The following is an 18,775-nucleotide window of genomic DNA, read 5'->3' as shown; positions in this document are numbered from 1 at the left end:
GTAACACTATTTTTAATCGCATTTATCAGTTACCTGAACGAAGAAACAAATGTACCGACGCGAACTTGTTTCGTCAACAAGGTCGGCACTGTGCTATGGTTCGGAAATTATGGACGCCTGCAAAGCGCTCTTCAACGTCAGTTCTTATTTCTCCGTGCAATTTAGTTGGGCGCCTGCAATATAAGGTAGACTTGGAGAACAATATCACGATATATGCATTGTAAAACCAACGGCCGACGTTGCACACGCGCGAGAGAGCATGATTGATCAACATTAGTTTGTCGGTGTTGAAGATCGACGAAAGCAAGGATTTACGTACGTAAACGTGTGTAAGCAGAGCCACAGACGCTGCTGCATGCGTTCGCGGAAAATCGGTGCCGCCACACAAGACTAGATCGGCGCAACATAGATCCCAACAGGCATCTCTTTGCAAGCTTCGCAAGGCAGCGTGCGCCGAAGCACATAGTCCGCATGCCGCGTCTGCCCTTCACTTTACACCTCCTTATACCTCCCCTTTTATTTTTATTTTGCTTTCTTAGTAGAGCGTGCGCTGCGAACACTGAGCCAAGAGTTACGGAGCCGTACAGTAGGTGGAGTCGTTTGTCCGATAGATCACCGCACTCATCTTTCCGCTGATCGCGGGCCGGCGGGCCCAAGCTGCCGTGGGATGCGAAAGGAAAGAGCATAATATTTTACAAAGATATGTGTATGAGCGCACACGTATAGCGTTCAGGAGAACCAGAACAACAATACTAAATCGGCGCCATATAGATTACGACCACAAAATATTATAAACAACCAGTGCGCACGTAAATGAGCATTACTCGGGCCGCTCTCTTTGTATACAGTTGAAACGCGGATGAGTATTATTGTGTGGTTTGCGGCGCACTGCTCATGCATATTTCAATGCCGTGTTTATTTCGAACAAACTAGAACACACACTACTGCGGAGTGTGTAGAGATACTTGTGGCTAAAAAAAATGAGCCGAGGAAAGCGGCACAGCACTGCTCAGGTCGCGCAGAGACAACGCGGTGTCAATATATGAAGTGTGCTTATGACGCGTGTACATAATCGCCGTGGGAAATACGATGGAGATGTACTGCAGTGCAAGGTTACCTTAGGAGCTTGACAGTCACATCTCCTCCGCAACGAACACGTATCTTGGACGCCTACCTCTGATCGGAAGCGCACGCCACTAGAGAACGGCAGTTCGGCTTTGCGAAGTAGTGCGCCTCTTGCAGCTGCCGTCCGGATGAGTTTTTATGCGCGCAGAACTCCGATATTGTGTTCTCGTCAATTTATGGCAGCACAGTGAGATCCTCTGACCATTCGGCTCTGGGCGTCCAAAAAAATGGCCGCATTTTTTTTTTTTTTTGCTCGAAAGCTCCGCCAACGTCTGCTGCTCAACCGCTCCTTGGCTTTTCCTTATGGAGCCGCTGGCAGGCGATACCGCGACGCCGCCCAACATAAAATGGCGGAAGCGCCCAGTGTTGCCGGAGCACCAAGCATTATGAATATCCCGTACTTCGGCAAAGATGTGGTGGGTCGACAAGTGCCTTCCTTGAACTTCTGGCTGTGTACTTGACTTCCACAGTAATTGGTTGGGAAGGTGGTGTTTTCACTCAGAAGTCTGCAGTTTGTATAGGGTCATGTGTCGCGCCTGTTCTGAGTGAAATATTTTTGGGCATGGTTGATCGTGCGTTGGAATGTGCTTTAGAAAGTGTTGTAATTAAAATGTTTAGGTATGTTGATGATTACCTGGTGTTGGGAGAGGACTATAGGTGCGTGGATACGAGCGTGGATGCCTTGAAAGTGTTTGAAGAATTAGGGGGCGGGCTTGAATTTACATGTGAAGTGCCGAATAAAGGACGCATACAGTTTTTGGACCTGTGTTTAGGTTTTGTGGCGAGACATGTATGTTGAATGTATGCTCCCCGTAGCGCGAAGCCCTTGATTGATTACCGTTCGGGAATCTCGAAGGTTGTGAAAGATGGTGTGGCGGTGTCCTGCCTGAAGGCATCACTCAGGAAGTCGTGTCCACACCAGATGGAAAAGAGTTTCGCAAGACAGGTGGAGGGCCTTAGGGATTCGAGGTTCCCGGAACGCCACTTGGCCTTCCTTGGAGAAAGGCTTTACCAGAAAATGAAGAAGGAAATGAGAGTGTCACAAAAGCGTTTGTATTCCGTACTTTCACCGGGAGTCTCATCGTTTGAAAAAGGTAGGGGCCAGGTATGGGTGTAATGTGGTTTTTCCAGGTGGAATGAAGCTTGGCCAGCTTTGTCCGGCGGTGCATAAGAAGTTACAGAGGCAAGGTCGGGAGAACCATAGGTGCGACATCAAGCATCGACAAAGGTTAGTTGACTGTGGTAAGAGAGTGGTGTACAACATACCTTTGTCCTGTGGGAAAAGCTATGTCGGGGAGACAGAGCGCTGCTTAAATAATAGATTATTTCACCACAGAGTCTCTTTGAATGGACCACCATGTTCGAACCTTTCGCTTCATTGTAGGGACTGGGGCTGCGCGCCCAGGTTGACGGAAGCAAGTGTGCTAGCAAGATTTAACGAAAAACGGAGCGAGAAATTGAGGAAGCGTTCTGTATCTACAGATGTGGTGATGCATGTGTCGCGAGGCAATCGATAGTGTTGCACCCTATCGAAATAGATTACCTGAGTGCTAGTCACTAAAACACGTTTTCAATTCTCTCATCACGTGTCTTATTCCTTGTGTATATATGTGTGAATGTTCTTCAATAAATTTTAGTTGATAGTCTGCGCTGTGTACGTTGCCACTTTACTTTGTCCGTGAAGTTTTGCGCTACGTTTAATAACGGACAAAACCCCGTGATAGAGCGCGGTGTTCATGTCATGCAACATTTCGAAACTATGCACGGAGTACAGACATCGCCGAATAGGTGATGGAGCGGAAGGTCGACTCGTCTTGCTTACTCCTATCTCTGCATGTGTGAAGTGATCTGCTATACACTAAAACCGACACAGTTTTAACGCGGTATTTGTGGTACCTGCTGCGGCGCCGACACGATACTCTAGTTGCGTGCAGCGCATCGCTTTCTCATGGCGTCACTGCCGAGGGGCTTGCTGTACCATGGCCGCTAAATAAAAAAACAGTGAGGCCTGCCGAACGCTCTTTTGCGCCGGTGAGAGCACTAGTTCTTGCTCCCACCATCGTGACGCTGAACAACGGCAAAGAAAAATCGCTCGTACAGGCAGCAAGCCAGCTGCGCGCATTCGGTTTAGTGGTCAGTACAGTCGCGTCCCTTTCACCTTTGATTGCATATCGGCTATCTATGTGCAAGACATGCCAGATGACATACCAGTATGGTTTTCATAGCGATTATCGCTACTATCGCAGCAGAAATCGCAGAATATTACTATCATCCTCGGTTGCATCTACCGTTCCCCATCTTCATCTTTTCCTGATTTCCTGAGTGGGCTATCCAAGATTCTTCATAGCATATCTCTCGAGCATAAGCAAGTTTTAATTCTTGGTGATATTAATATCAATTTACTGGACATCGATAATGGCACTACAACTGCCTATATTGACTGTTTAGCTGGTTTCGGATTTGAATCATTAATTACTTTTCCCACTAGGTATTCTACGCATGGAAGCTCTACGCTTCTTGATCATGATCTAACATCGCACCTTCTCCACTCGCGGGTGTCATAGATACGCATATCACAGACCATTTACCTGTACTCGTCGCAGTTCAGGCCGAGATTCGTCAGTCCAACTCAACTTACTTTTCCTCGAAGGCAGACAGTGGTGGCTTTGTAATTACCATATCAGGTACCGATTGGTCATCGATTAAGTCCACGGAGGACCCAGAACTAGCTCTTGAAAGTTTTTGTTTCATCTTTTTTAGAAGGTGTCCGCACTAACACAACTACCGCCAAATGCAGAAAACATTCCAAGTTTAGCAGTAATCCATGGATAACGAAAGGTCTGCTAACCAGTATGAGAAAAAAAGAAAACTTGTACAGAAAGAAAAAAAAAACCTTTCAATGTTCGTTTGGCTGCTCTATATAAATCATATTGTAATGTCTTGAACAATTTGCCAAAGAAATCAAAACAACTATATTATAAAAATGAATTTGCAAAGCATAAGGGAAGCCCTAAACAATTCGGCAGATCCCACGTACCCTGGAAATCGATGTTATGCGAAGCATGCGCGGGATTGTGACTGTGGCATAATTTTTCATGTTCAGAAAAACGTTACGGAATAATGCTAGAGAAATGTGGAAGTGGTATAAACACACTCATATGCTGAAAAGTCGCATATGTTTTATATAACCAGTTGTTTACGGTTGCGTAACGATGCCAACAGCAACATGGGTGTTACCATCACCAGACGCGGTGAGCTGATATGTAGTGCTTATATTCTTCAATACTGCATAGCGCGTATCCGAACAGCACAAAGAAGAAACACAAATGCACAGGGCAGGCGTTACTCGCAACTAAGCTTCATTCAGCAATGTTCCCCTGGTTATACACACAGCCGAGTGGCACACGCAGGCGCACTGCACGTACGGTACAGTCACAGTTGCAGTTGTTACAGTTGCTTTACAGTTGTTTCACGAATCCGTGTTTATGTGTGGAAGGGGTTCTTGACAGTTCTTGAACAAGGTCATTATCACCGTGATCAGTGAGCACCAGCAGCTGGACCGGACTTGTTAATCGGATCCGTTCGTGATCGCGGCTACGAGAGGTCTAAGTGTAGTGAAGTGTGAGGTACAGCACAGCTGGTGGAAATTCTGGATGCCTCTTACGATGAAATGATCTATGAGGCCTCCTGTCCTGCACGTGGCAGCGAGGTCTTTTGATGCCCTGTCCACATCCAAGCAGTCTTTCACGCAGTATGAGAACCAAGCCTTGTTGGGTCTTGATAAGTCAATGTGAAAGCCACCGGTAATGATGAGAGGCCTGGTTCTCTCGGCAGATTTATTGTAGGAAGCATTGACCCCGGTTCTTGCGTAATCGACGTGGTCCGCGTTGCGGACCACGTGAACGAGTGGATGGTAGTTGAGCGTCTTCAAGGGTTGTCCTGCCTTCAGCTTCCTCACTTTCCCTGTGTCCGCCACGGTGGTGTAGCGGTTACGGTGCTCGGCTGCTGACCCGAAGGTCGCGGGTTCGATCCCGGCCGCGGCGGTCGCATTGCGATGAATGCAAAATGCTAGATGCCCGTGTACTGTGCGATCTCGGTGCACCCTAAAGAGTACCAGATAGTCAAAATTAAAGCCCCAACAATTATTAATATTATCACTTTCCTTGCGTGTCAATGTGTGTGTTCGCGTTTACTGTGTTGGTTGAGACTTTGTATCACCTGTGGCACATACCCGCATAACTTAAACTCTGGTATGCGGGTATGTGCCACACGTGACTGAGAGAAAGGGTTTCATGACGTACGCGACAGGTATTTTGCGTTATTTATGTCATGACCACTCAATCGCCTTCACCATACACTTATCCCCTGCTATGCCAATTTTGGTATATTAGAAGTTATGGAGACGACCAGGAGAGCGCCCAGACGTAGCCGGCTAGATAGATAGATAGATAGATAGATAGATAGATAGATACGTAGATAGAAACGCCCAAAGTGCCTGAGGTTCGCTAAGAAATGCTTCGCATTTAAAAGCAGTGGGAACTTCATAAAACTTCATGAATTTCCCAAAGAACGATGTTACCTGTAATAGTATAAATTACAAGGGCAAAGCTATAAGTGATGCTTCTACCATAGCGAACTCTTTCAGTGACTATTTCTATGACATATACAACAGCCGTCAAACAGCTTCTGCTTATCCGATGACATGATGTAATCGCTCTTTCTTCCTATTTCCTGTAACTGCCGGTGAAGTATGCTCTGTTGTAGCTCTGAAGTAGCTCTGAAGAACACCAGTGCTGGTAGGTAACAGTTCTGTTTTCCATCTGAATGTTGTTGCAGCTTTCGTTTCCGAGACACTCAGCATTATAATTAATCGTATTTTCAAAAGCGGCGTTTTTCCTAATTTCCTAAATTCTACATATTATTAAAAGTCAGTGCCAAATCTTCGAGTGCCTAAGCTTGATAATGGGCAGTATTTCAAGTTAGAGAAAATCGTTATGCAATATTGAAATATCTCTTTAGTTGTTCACGAATATGGTTAGCGTCAGTGATTATGGCGATGGCTTTCGGAAGATCATTTGATAGCACAACGGCGCGGTGTAGTGCAGATGAATTAAAGGATTGAGCCCTTCCAAAACTACGCTTAATGCTCAGGCTGTTATGCAAATGTCGTGATGTAGGTGTTGGGGTGTGAATTTGTAAGTGATGGCGCTGTAGATCATGAACGTATTTATGAAGCAGACATAAAAGTTAGAGTGACTGGCTTCCAAAGGCTGTAGATGAAGTTCTTGCTTAAGGTTAATAACACTTCAATGACGGTCGTAGTTAGATGATGATGAATCGAGCGGCCCTATTTTGGATTGACTCTGTTGTGTTAATGAGGCACTTCTAATGAAGAGACCACACCGCTGAGGCGAATTTTAGCTGTGGGTGAACGAACGTTAAGTAGGCTAATTTACTTACGTTAGAGTAAAAATGACGCAAGTTACGGCGTAAATATCCAAGTGCCTTAGATACCTTAGCAAAAACTGTAGTTATGTGCTCTTTGAAAGTGAGGGTAGAAGTTAGATTTCTTCCTAATTAAGTGTATGAAGACACATGAGGCAATACTGTGCTATCACTGTATTATAGCATCAGTTCGATCTAAATTGATTGTTTATTCGATGTTTTCTGTTTGTTTTTCTTTAAAGCCAATGTCTTCATTCTACCAGCGACGCCTAATGAACGAGCGAGTAAGCACACGGGGCACCTGAGCCTCGTAGTTTCCGACATTTGAGAGGAGTCCTGTCTGGCGTGGATGCGTCGGCGGCTGGATGGCGGACGCTCGCGCAACTATGCTCGAGTAGGGGGCACATGCAGTAACTCTGCCGCCGTGCAGAAGTGTGGCAGTGCTGTGAGGAGAGGAAAGACGCTTACTTCTATGCAGCCCATAAGAGACCACGACGCAGCGTTGTTCGGGAAGGGGAGCGAGTGGAGGAGAGCGAAAAGGAAAGACCACCTTCTCGACAAATGAGAGCACACAACACCGATCCCCACGTCGGGTTACCCCTTCCGTCGCCACTGGGAGTTAAACCCGGTACCCTCCATATTGCAGGCGGTCACTGTGGCGGACCACCCCGGCGGTCCGCCAAAACTTACAGGCCACGCTTTCGTGTATTAGCTTTCACAAACAGCGACACGTACAGCGTGGGAGGAGACAACGGTGACAAAAATGACGAAAACAAGCTGAGAATTGGCTGCCTTTATCCTTGTTCTGCGCATTTGCAATGTTTGTGAAGTTTACTTATTATACTTTCAATCGCTTCCATTATATTTTCGCACGTCCAACATATTGTAACTTCCATCATATAATTTATAACGTATATTTTGAAATGAGAGTAAGAAGCCGTTAAAAAGTCGTCTTAGTTTACATATAGTTCATAGTTAGGACTGCGCAGCACTCAAGAAAGGTCACATGCATTTATTGCATTTCGGCTTGTTTGTGAGCACTGCACAATTATAACTATGAATCCGCACCCACCCGCACAGTTTTATATGCTAAGTCACTTCGTTACAAATAGTTCCCCATTGGTGTGAAAAAAAAATGCTTTGTCTTCGCATTCTACGAGAACTGGCGAATGCATGTAATCAGGGGCGTAGCCACGTTAGGGCACATCGGGCCCGTGCCCCCCCCCCCGAATTTTTTTTTTGCCATAGCATAGAGAGCAGAAAATGACACTCGACCACATCTGCCTGCTCGTCCCCACTACAGATCAAAAAGGTGCCCCCCCCCCCCCCCCCCGAAAAAAATTTCTGCCTACACCCCTGCATATAATATTTAAACAGGCGAGAGGGTTGCTCTCACGATGGTAGTTATTATTTTCTACGCAGCTTAATTTAAATATTGTGCGGCTGACCTAATAAAGCAAAGCGCAATCATTTATGCTTTCGAAATGCAGCTTAAGGGCGCGTTTGAAACGGACAGTGAAACGTACCTTTCCGGTGCTGCGGACGCCCTTCCATAGGGAAAAGTAGACAAGCACGAACACTGCAAACAAACAGAGTGCCAGTGGCCAGCGGATGCCTCCGATGTGGTCTATGCCATCTGATAGGTGAATTTGCAGCACCCTCCGCCTGCAAAGAGAGTATTGCAGCCCTGCGCTGCAGGAACAAATGTGTGCTTTTTCCTTATAGTGATCTGAATGAAATGCTGGCGCATTTAACGTTGCACCGTATATTTACGCGGAAGACGCGAATCTGGATATTTTTTTATTAATGCAAGTCTTAGTACTAATCTTGATTCCTCCTCCTCTTTTAATCACTATTTATCTATCAGCAAAATGTCAAAGGACGTCAGTCATGGAATAACTAACGTAAAGGCCAAACGGCTTGATATGATGTTTGTGTATAGCAGCGCTGAAAAAATTACGGCGTCATACCACTTTACTCAATATTCCATTCCATTCATATAAACGAAGAGACACAACCTAATATATTATTAACAAAGTAGCCCTGTTCAGTAAAATTCAGGGAACGCTAAATTTTTAAATGCGGCTACCGTCGGAGGCTCTATCTCTGGCTCTCTGACGTTGGTGCGGATTACAGCAGCGATAAGACTAAAAAAATCTTTAGTATTACGCTGGTATCACTACAAATAACCAACTTATACAAAAGAACATAGTTTTTAAGAAAATGTTACACTCTGTCAGATTCTACGTTCTGTTCATTCATAGCCACCTATCTTGCTAAGGATGTACATGGGTCATGAATAGTTAAACGGGCAAGCTAGCCCATTTCAGCAGTTTAAAAAAAATATTTGATTAAAAAGTGGATAAAAGGAAACATTTTTCAAGCATCTTCGACGTCTGCAAATATGTTACCGAATGACAGCGATTTTATATTACAGAAAAACATGCGGCAGTATTTCCTTGTTGAGTTGTAGACAACTTGCGACGCACGGACGAAAGAAAGACTAAGAAGGGAAGGAAGATTTGCTTTTGTCTTTCTGTCAGCCGGCCGTCTCATGTTTGCTGCAACCACTCAATACGCATCATTGCAGGCTGTCCAGATAAGAGCCATTCTAATCCGTCTTTTCTGTTGAAAGGTAACAAATCTTAACATATTGTGTTTCCAGAGTTTGTTGCGGAAAAAAAAGCACTTGGCAGCTTCTATTCTTCTTTGCTTCTCTTTAAATGACGCTTACCATATACGGGTGGTTGGCGAAGAAGCCGAAGGCTATAGTGAATGGAAAATTGAAGAGGATTATAAGGCAGCGTGAGGTAGAAGTTGTGCATATAAGTTAGAAATATAATTATTTCAATTTGGCATTGACTTTAGAACTTGCAGAATCCTCAAGCCATTTTATGTATGAAATTATCAAAGGCATTGAAATAATTTTGAATGCACAATAATCTGTTGATGGCTCACTAAATTACCAAATTACTCCTCCCGAACAATAAACAAGGTGCCCTAATTTTTACACCAGAATTTACATCCATGCAGCCGTTGCTGTTGCTGAAGCCCAATGAAAGACGCCCTGAAGAGAAGAATATACGGTGTATTTACGGTAATGTCCAGGGTAACACAATTATTTTAAACAGTGTCTCTTTCTTAGCCTTTTATGAAATTCATTTTCTAAGCGAAAGCCTAGTAAAGAAGTCGTAGCTTTTTCAAGTTACGTGCAGGTATAACATATGAAGTGGCCGCAGACCTCACCTGTATCGATAAAGGTTCGTGGTGGAAAATTGGAACACAATTTTCCGAGGAAACCTTCCTACTTGCATGTGTTAAAACGTTGAATGTGCCATGCGGAATGAAAGTGGCTAAACTCTAGAAGTTCGCATGTTTGCTTTTCTAGGATCTTGCACTCTAAATTAGCGGTTTGCGAATGTTCAAAACTTGGAATATTCGATGGGAACAGTTGAGTATTCGACTCATTTCACAAGGCACTTTTGTTATACTAAATAATCCAAGAACAGGAAGCTTCACAGAAGTAGGGAAATCTGCACAAGGAATTACATACTGTTTTAAATTAGGCTAAATTTGATGCACATATATATGCAAATTAGTTTCAACTGCCTCATTCTCCATCAACACGCCCCTCCCCCCATTGCACTTTTGCACATGGTGGGCCAGTATTCGTGTGTTGTTGACAGAGCATGGCATTGTGTATGACGCCGTGCACGTTGTTGCAATAGAGCAATAAAATAATATATAAAAGAAAACAACTACCGAAAGAGACGGAGAGCCTCTGCAAAATTAAGAAATGTCTATTATAAGGAAACTGAGTTTTAAGTGCGAAGCATTTCTTGGCGAACCCAAGGCACTTTGAGCGTTTCTATCTATCTATCTATCTATCTATCTATCTATCTATCTATCTATCTATCTATCTATCTATCTATCTATCTATCTATCTATCTATCTATCTATCTATCTATCTATCTATCTATCTATCTATCTATCTATCTATCTAAGGTTTCAGCCGCCTACGGCTGAAACCCTTTCCTCCTGACACGTGTGGCCCATGCCTGTTTACCACGGGCCGCTGTATACGGGTATGCATCACAGGTTATTGACAGATTATATTGGCGGATTATATTGGGGTTGATTGGCGGAACATGGGAGAGGCCTTTGCCCTGCAGTGGGCGTAGACAGGCTGATGATGATGATCTACCCAGGAACGGCGGGAGCCGACATTGGTATTTTAAATGCGACAGCGTTAAGAAAAAATCCCGCCATCTCCCCGTAAAGGGAACCCTGAGTAGAAGCGAAGCAGCCATGAGTCGACTTAGATTTCTGTAAATGTTTAATTTTCTTCATCACTGTTCATAGTCCTTCTATTCGAGGTTCCCCTGATGTTGTTACTCGTCATATATGACTTTAAGCTCAGGGGAACGTTTTCCGTTGAGTATAACGGCCTTGTGGTCCGTAAAGTATAATGTTAAAGGTTCTTGCTGCAAAGGTTGCAGCTTGAAGTTTGAGAATGCGATGTCAATGCACCCGTTTCGCTTCGGCTTCACGAGCCCACCGCTCCGGATCTGCTGGGGCACTGGCTATGTCGACGCGACGCCGGGGAGACATGCCTCGTTCATAAGTTCATAAGCTGCTTCGCATCTCAAGGTACCTTGCATGTTTTACTAACCTCCCCGCCTTCCTTTTATTCTCATTCTCTATCTCCCCCTCTCTCTCTCTTTGCATGATTTATGGCTTAGTGGGTACCTTGCATGAGTCACGATGATTTATGGCGAAGTGGGTACCTTGCATGATTTATGGCGTAGTGGGACCTTGCATGAATGACGATAATTTATGGCGTAGTGGGTACCTTGCATGATTTATACTGGAGCATGCGCCGCAGTGGAGCGAGCGCTCTATCGCACGTCCATATGTCAGGCAAAGATTCCTTTCTGCACACCACGCGCGAGCTCTCCTCTCGTGCCAGCACTTCGTTCTCTTCTTTCTTCCATACATCTAGTGACATGCGAGGCACTGGTCACGCCGGGGGGACAGGCCTCGCTCATAAGCTGCTTCGCATCCAAAACCGACATCGGCAGCGTTGACTAGACGAATGCAACGAATAAAAATTTGGATCCTAGCAGGAATCGGACCCAAGCATTCTGCGCGGCAGTCAGGTATTCTACACTGCAAACCGTTTCACACCCTTATAGGTGTATTTGCCATAAAACACCTATCGTACACCCTTTTTTCTGTCAATATTATCCGAAAGGGTGTAATGTCTTCATTGCACACCCTTCGCACACCCTTTTTCTGTTTTTGGGTGTACAATGGGTGTATGTTCTGTTAAACACCCATGGGTGTTCTTTGAATTTTACACCTATAGGTAAATTCACGCAGTGAATTGACCAATAGGTGTAAACAGGTATCGTTGTACTGCTGAATGCGATTAACTGAGACACTGAACACCATGGGCAACGCCTCCTGAGACCACGGGTCACCACCCTGTTCGACAGAGCGTCTTGACACAGGAGGAGGAGGAGGATACAACTTTATTGACTCCATGAAATGGGTCAGGTGAGGGGGGAGGGGATGGGTGCAGGGAAAAGGTAGCCGATGGGCCCTCGGGCCGCTTTAGGTGGCCGAAAGTCCTTGCGCTTCGGCGACCCCCATGGCCCAGCACACTATCCGGAGTTGGTCGTCCGGTCGTGAGCTGCGCAAAGCAGCCTCCCATCGCTCCTGTCGCTCAGCCCCCTCAAAGGGGGGATTTGGCTTGTTTGGACAATGGCGATACGTGTGATTAAAGTCGGCTCGCGGACTCGAGCAGAGACGACAATGGGGTAAGGCGTCACCCTGATGAATTTGGGAATTGATGAAGTGGGATATTAAAGTTCCCGTTTGGAGTCGGCGCCAAACGATTTGCTCAGCCTGGGACAGCGATTTATAGGCTGGTGGGTAGATCATGCGGGAATTGCGGTAATGTAAAGTAATTTCATGATAGGTGAGTAGGAATTCCCGCGCGCTGCGAAAGGAAGGCAGACCGTCCACTGCCCGGTTGACGAGAGCTCGGGCTTGCTCATGGGCGGCTGTATTCCCAGGATGTCCACAATGCGCTGGAACCCACAAAATAGTGATTAGTCGTTTAGGAGGAGGAACGAATTGTAGGATACGGTAGGCAGGTGCATGAATTCGACGCATAGCAAAGTTACGAATGGCCGTTTTTGAGTCGGAGAATATATACTCCGCCTGGGTGTGAGCAATAGCTAAAGCGATCGCAGCTTCTTCCGCCTCGATTGGTTGAGCGACTCGGTCGAAAGTGACGCAACAGAGTAGCTTGTGGGCATTATCTGAGACCGCCACTGCGAAGGCAGGACGATGGGAGTATTCTGCGGCATCCACATAGGCGACCGGGGTCGAAGATGCGTAGCGCTTATGAAGCGACCTAGCCCTGGCCATTCTCCGGTCGTGATTATGGGTTGGATGGGTATTTTTGGGTAATGGTGGGATGAAGAGACTGTCGCTAACGCACTCGGGGGGTGAATTCGTGGGGGTGGTGCATCCTATGAGGTTGATTTTGAGGCGCTGAAGGAGCAGCCTTCCTGTTTTGGACTGGGAAAGACGAGTATAATGGCTAATGAGGTGTGCTTCGACTAATTCATCAATCGTGTTATGCACACCCAACTGGAGCAGTTTGCTCGTGGCGGTACTCTTAGGAAGGTGCATAGCAGTTTTATATGCTGTGCGGATGAGGCGATCTACTTGATCTCTCTCGAGAGATGAAAGGTGCAGATAAGGGAGGGAATAAGTCATTTTACAGAGGCAGAATGCTGGTACAAGGCTGCGCGTGTCTGCTTCTCGCATGCCTCCATGACGATTAGAAATCCTCTTTATGAGGGCGGATATATTCTGTACCGACCTCCGTATCGCACCTATAGCTATGGAATTGGAGCCGTTATTGGAAATGTGGAGGCCTAGAACTCTGATGTTGTTTACCTGAGGGATGAGTTGATCATCCAGATATACTGATATTGCCGGAGGAAAAGGGTCTTTGGGGCGAATGAGAAGAAGTTCTCATTTAGGAGCTGAGCAGCTGAGGCCGATGCTCCGCGCGTGTTCTTGTACCGTTTTTGTTGCTCGTTGGAGAGTATATTCGATTGTGCCACAGTTACCCGTGGTGGTCCAAAGCGTGATGTCATCGGCGTACAGTGAGTGTTGTAGGGCCGGTATGGTCGATAATTTTTGCGCGAGGGGGATTAGAGTTATATTAAAAAGGAAAGGAGAGAGGACGGCCCCTTGAGGAGTGCCCCTACTGCCGAGGGTGAAGGTCGGGGATTTAACCGATCCTAGATGAATCTCCACGGTTCTGTTCGATAAAAAGGCTGTAACATATTGATAAGTGCGCGAACCCACGTTTAGCTGACTGAGATTTTGGAGAATAGCTGCGTGTCGTACATTGTCGAATGCTTTAGTCAAGTCGAGTGTCAATAGTGCTTTTGTAAGATGGGGGAAGTCGCGATTTAGTACCTCCTCTTTTAGTTGGAGCATTACATCTTGGGTGGAAAGGCCTGCCCTGAATCCAAACATGGTAGGAGGGAAGAGGTGATTTTCCTCCATGAATCTGTTTAGACGATTGAGGATTACGTGCTCCATGAGTTTGCCTGCACACGAAGTGAGGGATATTGGGCGCAAATTAGCTAGGTCGAGCGGTTTGCCTGGTTTTGTGATGAATGTAACCTTTGCATGTTTCCATTGGGGAGGCAATGTGCCTTGGTTCCAGTGCTGGTTAAAATACTCAGTTAGGACCTTAATTGAGTCTGCGTCCAGATTGCGTAAGGATTTGTTAGTGACGCGATCAGGGCCGGGCGCTGAGGTGGTGCGCAGCTGATGTAACGCTGCGCACACCTCTGCCTCCGTTATGGGGCGGTCTAATTCTCGGTTGGGAAGGCCTCCATATTCCGACATGGATTCGGTCGCGTGCCGCGGAAAGTATGTTTGAATTAGGGTTTGTACTATGTCCTGACCTCGTTGCTTCGTTAGGTGAACCAGTCGTGTGATAAGTTTGCTAGTTTCCGTCTTCGCTTTTGATGGTTCTAATAGATGACGGAGGAAGGACCACGTTTTCTTAAAGTGAAGGCTTCCATCGAGCCTATTGCATAACTGCGTCCATTGTTGAGACACAAGATTAGCGGTATGTTCTGTGATGAGGTCGAGAGTGGCAGACATACGACGCCGCAATGTGCGGTTGTGCTTTTGTCTAAGCCAGCGTCTCTCCATACTCTGGTAAGCTTCCCATAAGTGTAGCAAACGGCTATCGACCGGTTCGTTTGCGTGCTCAGCTATACTGTTTCACGAGGCACCTGAGTGTGAAGCTACCTGCTCGTGAATCAGTAATGGTTCACCTTGGTCTGCTAAGCTTGCCACTCAATTTTCGTTCTTTTAGTTGTGCATCACAAGTCTGCTGTAATTGCAAAGACGCATGTATTTTGCCTACTTTATTAGGCAAGTGGTAGTGAAAATAAAATATAGCATTGTCGTGCCTGAGGTTCTGAATGCAGTGAGTCAACAGATGTTACTTATTTTGAGCTCACATATATTTAAGCCTTTACATCCCGATTTATTTTTGAGAAATCGTTTCTAAAATAATTTCATTTATTGCTTGATTGGATTGACACGTTGAATGAATGCCCAAAATACATTCGGAATAATATATATATTTGTTTAGCATTCAAAACATTTGTTCAGTTTACAGACAGTTGGCTTCACTGCACTGTGATCATCGCAAACACCTCTCCTAACGCTTAATCTGTAGCATATATATACAGTGAAATCTCGTTGATACGATTCTGCATAATACGGTTTTCAGCCTAATACGTATTCGTTTTTATTCCCTGCCAACATCCCTTGAAAATAATGCATTTTCATGCGTTTAATACCATCACATTTTTGCCAAAACTGGATAATACGACCGCGAAAGTGGATCTTGAGCGAAATATCGAGAAATCCTGCGTTTATTCTTCGCTATGCCAGCTCCCACCGCGTTCCAACAACCCACGATCTGCGCGTAGCAGAGCCGGCTGAGGCCACAGCAGCATCAGTTTAGCGGCGAAAAGATCGTTGCTAGGCGATCTTTTCTTTGAGATTATATGTATATACATATATATTGCCACTTTGTGAGCGCCCCCCTCCAGTGAAGCGAGACTTTAAGCCCTGCTTGCAGTCATGCAGCCCTTACTGTGTCGTCGCAATGCTTAGTGCGATTCGAATACACTGTGTAAAGCATTACAAAACATAACACTGCCACAGAAAGAAAGCTGCGCCCACGCGACCCAACAACGGCCGGGGCGCCACCTCCTCGGCCGGCGCAGCCGCCGCCGCCGCCGCGCGTGCGCAGCGCGCGGAACAGCTCTATCACCACGTGACTTATGCAACGCGCTCAGACACGCCGCCGGACTCGACCGTTTTCTGCGTGTGTTGTGCGTCGCCTCCCGATCGGTCGAGTTTTGCAGTCGGTGTTTCGGTTGTTTGAAGTGTGCCCGCGCTTTGTGCTCGTCCTTTACCTTCTGCAAGTGCTGCTTATTACGAAGATGCACTATACTCAAAGGGAGACCTGCAGCTTCATATCGTGGAGCACTCGAACTGAAACGGTATGTACCACTAACACGTTGCTACGGCCAGCGCTTTGTTAACTCCGAGAGCGCGATCTAATGCCGTTAACTAAGCTTTTCTTAACTGGTTGACGATCGGTGAGCATTTGTTAACGTAGCGAGCATATGTGAGTGTACTGTTTCATCGGAATGAAGGCAAAGTTGTGTGACATTAGGCGCGGGCAAGCTTTTCTTTGTTTGGTGTTGAAAGCAGTGTGCGCATGCGCGGCTGTGATTCGAAGAGGGATTTGAACGCAGTTGTGGCGGTCATGGCGGTGCCCTCCTGTCGGCGGTGGTGTTGGAAGGGGGCCCCGCTCTCGATGAACCACTATTTTGATTTAAGAATAATTGGGTTGTGACGGCGTCTGTTACCTCTAAGCGTCAAGCGTGTCTAAGGCGCGTATGCTTCGGCCTGTTGGTAATCCAAGTGCATTTTTTTTCGCACAAGAAAAAAAAAAAAACAGGACAGAAACCAACGACGTGGTGTCCGCGTCGTTCTTTTCCGTCCTTGTTCGTTTTGTGCCCTAAAACTACCGTGATGCTCGGGTTGATGCGTGTGGGTCATTTTAACGCAGCATGTTGCTTCGTTTTAGGTACGCCTCGCGAAGCTCGTCTATGTGCTAATACATTCCGTTTCGTTAAATTCGTACCGATGTTTTAATTCATCCGTAACATAGGTTGCCTGATAATGCCGGCACCCGTGCATGGGGAGCCGTTCGTTAAACTTGACTTGTGTTCGAATGAATTTTTCATGTCTATGTGTGGCCGAATCGCCTTACCTACCTGAACTGTGCAAGCGCAAGTTCGAGCGTTCGAGCTTAGACGTGCGCAGGGTTCCCCATCAGGGGGTAGGGGAGTACGAAGGTTAATCGCCACCCCCCTCCCCCCGCCTTACTAAAAAATTGGCCGCGTATCTGCGTGCTTCGCTGCAAATGTCGTGTAAAGACGATAGAATAGGCGCTGTGTGAGATATGGACGCCATCTGGCAATACGTCGGGAAACATGAGTGCTGTGTTGCGTGCTGGTAGTCCCGGCGCAGCAGCAGGCGAAGACCGGCGGTGACCAACGCGACCGGCGGGGACGCCAGCCAGCCCGAAAACGCGGTTTGGCGCGAAGCGCTGAAGCAGAGAAACGTCCGCACTCAACGAGTACTCTCCACACACTCTTTTATTTACACGTCGCCTGGGGGCCTGGGTAAAACAGGAACGCCAGAGCGGCGCCCACAACCGTCAACCTGAAGGCCGCCCACAACGCTGCTTTTTCATTTTTTAAATATTTTTTTTTCACCTTCATGGCCTTCTCAAAACTAAAGTTTTTCAACACCAACCCATGGCATTCGTACAGTGCAATACAGAACCGAAACCGAAACACAACAATGAGCTCGTGCGAAGGGCACGGAGGAAGGCAAATTTCAGCGCAGTCGCATTTTCAGCTTTGTTGAAACAGCGCTCACTAGACGACGACGAAGTAAAAGAAGGCACAGGACAGGCGCTGCCTGTCGTGTGCCTTCTTTTACTTCGTCGTCGTCTAGTGAGCGCTGTTTCAACAAAGATGAACGCATACCAACTCGCTCAAGCTTCCATTCTTATGCATTTTCAGCGCAGCTTAAGAAACTAGGGTCCTTAAAATTACGTATGTATGCATTTTCTAATAAAGGAACACGCCACCTAATACTTACCTAGTGATGTTGCACCTCAGATATGCATGATATTTACTTTTTGATCGGCAACGTTCACAAGTATGAACAGCCATACCAGTTCAAGACGGCTGGCCCTTGGGCAAGTGGTTCAACTTTGGCCGAGTGGCTGAATCGAGGGACGTGCCGACAAACAGAAAGACAGAAAGACAGACCAAAAATTCTGCGTTTAAGTTCCCCAAGAAAGACTATCGTCTTTAAAAGTCAAAGTATGGGGGCAGACTTTGCGCCCCCCCCCCCCTATGTCTGAATTGACCTGGGGGGCGCACCCCCCCCCCCCCCTTCGTGCGTACGCCTGAGTGCCCGAGCACCATTTATTTTATTCTGTTTGTTTCCATTATGTCTAGCTTTCATTATTTTGTTGTGGTTATAAGAGTTACATGCGCCTCGTCTCGCTTTGGCGTTGTAACTTCGGTAAATACTTTTACGTGTAAAACATTAAAAAACGCAGTTTGTACGACCATCTCCAATGATATTATTTGGTAAAAGACAAGCCTAACGATTTAAAAGATATTTTAAGTTCTCCAATCATCTTCAAGGCTGCAAGTTGCAGCCTTGAAGAGAAGTCCTTGTGCATAGTTTTGTTTTATATGCTTTTTATCGATGTGCAGGAATCCTTCATGCCACTAAAGAATGCTCCTTTTTCTTTAAAAACGCGGATGATACTTGTCAAATAGTACTTTTTATTTCCCAAACAAGCTAATTGCACGTAGAAAAGCTGTTAGTTCTCTCCAGTTAGCGCATGTTATGAGCTTCATATTTGGATGGTACTATCGTGAGCAATATGAGCTCGAACACGCGAGCGCGTGGCGAACAGCCTTGAACCTTACGTCGGTTGATTCGCAGCAGCGGCTGTCGGAAACAAAGTGGAAAGGGCGCCGCG

At 46.2% G+C, this 18,775-nt stretch overlaps 1 protein-coding gene across 1 annotated transcript in view; it reads right to left on the bottom strand.

Annotated features, from left to right (window-relative positions):
• Window positions 1–18,775, bottom strand: part of LOC119390948 (sodium-dependent serotonin transporter) — a 256,502-nt gene that overhangs the window by 143,960 nt on the left and 93,767 nt on the right. Inside the window, exon 4 of the mRNA XM_037658659.2 lies at window positions 8,097–8,235. Within this exon, the coding sequence (XP_037514587.2) occupies window positions 8,097–8,235 (139 nt within the window). The remainder of the gene's footprint in view (window positions 1–8,096; window positions 8,236–18,775) is intronic.

Source organism: Rhipicephalus sanguineus, chromosome 4, assembly GCF_013339695.2.
Source record: "Rhipicephalus sanguineus isolate Rsan-2018 chromosome 4, BIME_Rsan_1.4, whole genome shotgun sequence".
NCBI lineage: Eukaryota > Metazoa > Arthropoda > Arachnida > Ixodida > Ixodidae > Rhipicephalus > Rhipicephalus sanguineus.
The sequence above is the reverse complement of the archived record's forward strand: the minus strand, read 5'-3'. Positions and strand labels throughout refer to the sequence as shown.